This window comes from Tigriopus californicus, chromosome 4 (assembly GCF_007210705.1).
Source record: "Tigriopus californicus strain San Diego chromosome 4, Tcal_SD_v2.1, whole genome shotgun sequence".
Lineage (NCBI taxonomy): Eukaryota > Metazoa > Arthropoda > Copepoda > Harpacticoida > Harpacticidae > Tigriopus > Tigriopus californicus.
In genome coordinates, this window is record NC_081443.1 from 12314401 (window position 1) to 12321599 (window position 7199).

At 43.1% G+C, this 7199-nt stretch overlaps 1 protein-coding gene across 2 annotated transcripts in view; it reads right to left on the bottom strand.

Annotated features, from left to right (window-relative positions):
* Positions 1–7199, bottom strand: part of LOC131879162 (uncharacterized) — a 40436-nt gene that overhangs the window by 4917 nt on the left and 28320 nt on the right. For both annotated transcript variants that reach the window (XM_059225408.1, XM_059225409.1), the window contains one exon: positions 5591–5835. In XM_059225408.1, the coding sequence (XP_059081391.1) occupies positions 5591–5835 (245 nt within the window). The remainder of the gene's footprint in view (positions 1–5590; positions 5836–7199) is intronic.

Here is a 7199-nt window from a genome sequence, read left to right on the forward strand (position 1 = left end):
CTGGATCCTGGGTTCACACAGACATACTACGTAGTGTGCGAGAGAGTGCCTGAGGTCATTGAAGGTTCTTTTCGTATGGAAGTGAATGGATAGGTAAGCAGATAGATGTTCTTTGAGTGCATGGATCATGCAACATGATAATGAACCATCCATCTATCTACGCCGCTTCTCTTGGTGGCCTCATGTTCCATTTAATTCTCGAGACTTGTTCCCAGAATGTTTCACCCTGACTTGCTCCATGTACATGTACCGTGAACGTATAACACTACACGAAGGCACAGGGACCTTTTGGTCTATAATTTGTTCCATTCAAGCTCAGTGCTTTCTTTTTGGTTCGTGGCTATATGGATCTTGCGGGGCCAAGGCGAGCAATTTCTTTTGGAACACATTATGGTCAGGTCCAAAAAAATGTTCCCGTTTAAAAGTGGCCTGGACTCGCAAACCATTCCGTAACTGTCCGACAATGTAATATGGACGGTGGAACAATATACTCAAAAGTCATACACTGGCACATGGAGCTGTTAAAACTGAGCGGAAAGCGGAAAGCTTGGAAATTAATCAATGGGGAGTGTGCCCTTTTATGGCTATTAACAATGGTCGGAGAGGGAATCTTGAGGAAAGCGAGAACTCCTAAAAGTTATGGCTCAATTAAAATGGCCATGCTTTATGGGTTTAAGGGCCTTGTTCTGTTTCCGTTCAACGATTTGTTTATTGCACGTTTCCGGGCCAATAAATCAGAAAAGTGAAAGGTTTTCCGACAAAATACATCTCACTTTCGGCAAACAACATTTGCTAATAATTGCCAACTAAATTGACGTCAAGTGTTTTGCTTTGAAGCAATGCGTGATTTAATAAATTACACGTATCGTTTATGTCTCTATGGAGATTTGAGGTGCTTAACTCACAATGGACAATTAGTGAGAAGCTATCAAAAAATTATTCAACCTTAACGTTTTGTGCGTTTATTCATCTTTATAGCCAAGCAGTGAACTGGGAAGGCCAGTGATTATAACAAAATTCTTACTGTCGCATTTTTGGAGTCCAAGATTGCTTGAATGAAGTGATCAGATGCGAAGTATAGTACACAAAAAGCTGGTTGTCGAGAACAGTTCTAGAGAAAAAACAGTTCTATATTTAGCTTCGCGATATCAGATCCCAAAGATAATCTACTTTAAAACAAAAGCATCAAATTTGCTGTTTATTCGAGCAAAAGATGAATACATTAGATACATTTCATTTCAAGAACTATTTTGATCGTGATCAGTTATTGCCAGTAACTAATGAGAGGGTTTGCAAATAAATATATCGGCTTTTCCATGAACGCGTAATTCCTCATATTCTGAGCAAAAAATAGCTTGTTTTTAGCAGGACAGCAAAAGAATTTATACATTGATAGTCAATAATGTTACAGAGGCTAAGGTGCAATACGGTAACGAATAGTGTTACTATTACGCATGTACTGCATGCATTGGAGTTGACAAGAGTTATGACAGTCTGTGACATGATCTTGTGAGGCTATCTTAACAAAATGTAGCAATAAAACAATTTGTATTGTTTCAACTACATTGTACTGTATGGTCATTGCCCATAGGCTATGCCAAGTGAGGCTTCCGAGTGGTTCTCCGTCTATGGGCCTGCATTGGTGTCGAAAAGCTTACTCGCAAAAAGCAGGAGGAGACCTCCTTTGCAATTTGTCCTCTCCTCAGATTTGATTTTGAATTTCAACCTGATGTAAAGTACATCAACCACTGTATGTGGACGAGCACGAGCCACTGAAATATGGACAATTATCATTTAAGAAGCGAGTGAACGTATTGCATTTTCCTTCACGTGAGATTGGCCCTGCGTATTTTAAAATTTTGCTCATTCGAACGACTAGGTCAAAAGTAACGAACGCCCTCTCAAAGTACAGTACATAAAAGGGAACCGAATGAATGACTTAGCCCTTCTCTGGCAATCAATTACCACAAGAGGGCTTGCCAATTCATTATATTAAGAGTTATGTTGTGATCTTTGAGAGGGTATAACTTTCTGACGTTCTATTTTCTAGTGGTTCCTGGGGAGGGGTAAATAAATGTGATAAACCCAGTCACAAACCTGTTACAAAGAACAGCCTGTCCGCTTTAATAGTTTACAATTGCCAAAGAACATTCGGTTTCGAACGGAAAGCTAGTGTTGAGAGTTGTTTTTTGGGGGGGGGCTGAACTCATGAACAATTCTTTAAGTGTTACTTGAACTGGTTGAACATCAACCATAAGCTATATTCATTTCTTTTCCGATCTTGTATTGGAAGAGCCCACGAAACATAGCCGGTTCAACCTTGAGACGAAAGGCTCCTCAACTAGGGATGGGAAGCTTCTCTACAATGATTATCGAAGGCTCCGAGATTGCTTGTTCATTGGGGACTACAACGTGACCGAGGTCGTGGGGACCAAAAGCCATTTGGTGACCACTCGACATTCCAAAAAGCAGCCAACCAGTCCAAGAGAACGAAAGAGAGAGAGAGAGGAACTGAACTGAAGAAAGGACGGGAAGGAAGAGACGTGATTCAATAAATGTCTCTTCCGGACTTGTCCTCAATCTCTTTCCACACCAACATTTTGACACCTTGTTCACGGGTTCTTCAGTAGTAGTAGTAGTAGATCCGTTCGGATTTATCTCGGACCCCATTGTTTGGAACATTGTTGAATTTCACGGCTTCGAGCCACATCTGATTGGAGCCTCTTTGGGAACGGCGACCACGACTGTTTGAGCACTTGTCGATATTGCTACTCCATCCTCTTGTAGGTACGGTCCTCGTGTAGCTAGTGGCTGAAGATAGGTTTGTATTGGAAAACCTTGTGAATGCTAATGCCAGTCAGTCGATGAAGCAAGGGAAGCAACTATCGACAGATTTTATGTCCCTGTCCTCCTTTGATGACAGAACCATCCATGCGGGGCATCTGTCGAAACCAACCCAACCCAACTGAGCGCCAGAGGTTGGTAGATGGTAGTACGTTCCAAGAATTCATTTCACTTCATTCCCAAAGAAATGGGGTCAGTGAACGTTTTGGAACGGGGGACAAGAAGTGAAATGCATTGGCTGATCTGCGGTCCAAAATAATCCAATTTCTGAGGTGATCGCAGCAGAGCAATCGGGTGTTGAGGGAGGAGGGGAGGAGGATATGGGACGATGTGCCTTTGGAGGTAGTCATTGCACATTGTTCAAAGCGTAGATACTTGATTGCCTGGCACTGCCTTAGTGTCAGGCATTTATTGGAGCAGAATGATAGAGATTTTATCCCTTTTGTTTTCTTCCACCAATGGTTTATGACCCTCTTCTGAGCTTCCTCTTGTGGTGCGTATTCTAACACTAGATCCGTTCTAGGAACACGCCGCGCAAGAAGGGGGTAATTGGAACAAATAGGGTCAACCGAAAACACAAGCGACCTTGCTGAGACTCTAGAGACCCAAGGGTACATTTATTCTGGAAAATGGATTGGAACTTCCCGGTATCTGTCTCTTCACATATGTAACAGTTTTCCTCTCAACAAATCAGGAAAAACGAAAAACGTGTATCTTGGAAAGGATTCAATTGTTCCAATGAGACTAAGAAAAATCCAAATCCCAGGAGTCTCGTGGAACGCTCGTTCATCTGCGTGTGGAAATACAAGAAGTTCCCTCATGCCAAGGCAGTAAAAGAATCTTTTCGCTTGTTACAGCCCGGTACACGGGTTTCTCGCGGAGTAACTTGATAAAGAGGAATTCTTTCCCAACTAAACAATTCAATGGATAAAGAACACAATGGGAAGTTCATTCAGGGAAATAATGCCGCGGTGTACGGAAGCACTCACATAAGTTTCAATCATGCGCTTCAACGCCTTATGAATCCATGTGGAAGACACTCGACCTGGTGCCTCAAGAGAATACACGTGGTACTCGTATGTGGTCATCCTATCACCTTCAAGTCATTCATCTGTCACTTGAATCAGCATAATTGCCGATCGGCCAGCCTCTCAGCAGTTTCCCCATTACAAGCGTCTTCGCGATAAGTTTTCATGAAACACGGATCCTTTCTCCAAAGGGGGAGCCAAGGAAAAAGAAGAAGAATTGGAATGTACGGTGATAAGGAGAACTCATTAAGTTGGATTAGCCACATATAATTCAAAGAAACTTGTTAACCAACTCTTCTTTCTCGTTTTGCGCCTTAAAAAAGAGAAATGAACCACACACGCTGATCTGGCGGAGGTGTTCCCCAAGTTGGAACTTCTTTGATGTGCCCGGCTGCCAAAGATGAAAATGGGAAAAGTTTAGTCGCCTATTCACCACGTTCATGTCCAGGACAAATCTCATGCTGCTGCACGGGTTCTGGCCATGAAGCGAAGCTTTTTGAGCCGGGTGAATTGTCGACATTTATATCTCACAAAAGGGTTCCAAAACGGGCGGACGTCCTGAAGGAAACTGCGTGGAACGACGACAACGACGGTGGCACGTTCCAATTATTTGACAAGGCATGGGAATCACAAGCTAAAGAGAGGGAAGGATAATTCTTAATTGCTTGGTTTGATGTCAGTGTCTATGGTGGGTGGGAGTAAGTGGTTGAGTGGAGAGAAATCCCATTTGATGACAGTGAGAGATGGCAAAATGGTTCATTTGCAAACTGACGCAGTTTACTTGGCGCGTTCGATGGCCCCACCTTCAACGTGAGAAATTGGAATTGGGAACAATATTTCACTCTCCCTCAAGTACATTCCGTCCCAAATTGGCTCTGACAATTTGCAATCCCAGATTTTCGTGGGGAGCAAAAAGAATCTGATTTCCAAATTTGGCTCTGATGCGTTAGAGCACTTTCAAATTCGCTCTTCTTCTTGTCCCGCAAAATCACCAAATCCCCATGTCACCGTGACACTTCCTGGATTCAAGAATGATTGGATCGCTTGGGGCACTCAAAATATTTTCCGGCACTTTTCCTTTAGTTGGAATTCATTTGGAACGAAATTGGACCTTGACAAAGATGACCAAATCTAACGATTGCACTGTATTATTCGCAGTCAAAGCTAGATCCAAATCGTGTAGGGGGAGGTAGCCCCACCTTTGATGGCATGTTGCTTTAAATTCTTATGGTATTTTGTTCCAAACTGCTTGTCGACAGTGCACTTCCTTGTTCCACTTTCCTCCGTCGTGGAACGCCAAGATCTTTCCCTCTGGAAATTTGGGCGTGACAGTGCCAACTGTTACGACTTACGAGGAATGACGAAAAAAATAATAGACGCAATGTGTTTGCCTTCAAAAGGGGGAACCAGGAGTGTTGTTGAACTGGCGTTTGTTGTTGTTGTTGTTGTTGTCGCCGATGTCATGTGGGAGCTCTTAGAGTTTAACTTACAGCAGTAAGTTCAATCTTCTCAAGTGCCCATGGCTTGCCCATAAGGGTTTTTCTTGGATTTCACTCACAGAAGGTCATTTGGAGCCCCATTCAGAGCCTTCGCATGAACGAGATCTACACCAGTAATGTGGCAAACCCATGTCAAAACCAGAGCGTTGCCATTTGAACAAGTTAATGATCTTGCTTGACAAACTCAGAAAAAAGATCATCATAATAGGTCTCACATACCTTTCTGTCCCCCAGATTTCCAACCAGACAATGGAGATAAGTCGTCTGTCCATAAGATGTGACTACTAATGTCTTGGTATGGTTTGAAAAGTAGGGCACGCCAAGACGGTTCTTCCAGAATGCCCAAGACGAGGATCGATAAAAGCTATTCTCGGGGGGATCGTCTGGGGCTTCAACAGGAGCGTTTGTTTCAGAAGCTGCCGCCAAAGCTACATGCCCGCCTCGAAGATTGTCAATGGCTGAATCTGAAATAGAGAACACATTCATTGAGCAACTTTCCCAATGACTTGCTACGTCTTTAGTTTTAATCAAGGACAACGTCACGATTGGACAGAGAAGGTAAGTTTGTGGAAAACTAATTGTTATCCAGATGTACCGAATGGATTTTCCTTCACATAAATTGGACTCTTGTCTACTCAGAAAGCGTTCGCCTGTTTTGACCTCAAGCGCACTTCTGTGTCAAAAGCAACAAGCTCTTAAAACTCAATACGATGTGTGCTCTACCTCATTCACTTTGCGCACGTATTGGGCTGAGATTTAAATGTATTCTTAACATAACCGCTCAATTGAGCTCAATACTGGTCTATGGTTTCTGAGTATATAGAAACCCAACTTGTGTGAAGGGAAATTCATTTGATCGATTGGTATAAAATTACTCATTTTTTCCCAGAGCTGTCGCTGTCCAGTGGTTACGTCGTCCTTGCTTTAACTCGGGGCGTCGTGTCAATGTTCCTTCAGTCCGACACGGGTGGAAGAAGCTCTATCTTTGGCCATACAGAGAAAAAGGTACTCAACTAGTAGATTTACTTCGCATCCCACCCGTCGTCTTTATCATCATCATCATCATCACCATCATCGTCTCACTTCCATGACAAGAGGGGGTGAGTTCCTTGTACTCCCCAACGACACCTTCAGTGTTGCCTCAGTGGTTCCTGTAGAATTACCCACCCCTTTGGTCGTTGCTTCTCGCCCAAGCTCCTTCTTGTCATTGTTCAAGCCTAATATGGTATGTAAAGGACGATTCCCTTTGCTAGACACGCGTAATTTTCCCCTCCATGGAACAAAAGTGGAACATATGATTATTCTGAGGGAAAAGAGGTAGGAAAGTGGGAAAACAGATCCATCTTGGACAGATCCTCGCAATCCACTCGGAAGCACTCCCCTTGGTTCATAAAACTGACGGGTGGTTCCCAGTTGGGATCCAAGCAAATATTCAGTTCCAGTGGAACACTCTGGTATACAAAGTGCATTAAAACTCTTGTCTTGAGGCCAAATATTAGGTCCCTTAACAATCATAAACCGTGGAATAAGATAATTATCCACAAACACTCAAAGGAATACGGATCAGTGGAAAGAAAATCAAAGGACCCTAAAGCTAAATGTGCAGACTCATTAGACTTTTATCTGTCAGTCAGCCTTTTCTTTTCTGCTCACATTCCACTCCGATTTTGGCCTTGGAAATGTCCCGCTGTTAAATAGGCCTCAATGTGTAGTAGTAGTTGGCCAACTGAAGTGCACATCTTGAATGCAAATTGATAGAGCTCAAGCGACAAAATCACACCGGAAAGTCGTCGTCCTCGTCCGTCGCAAAAGAACGGAACAGTTGGAA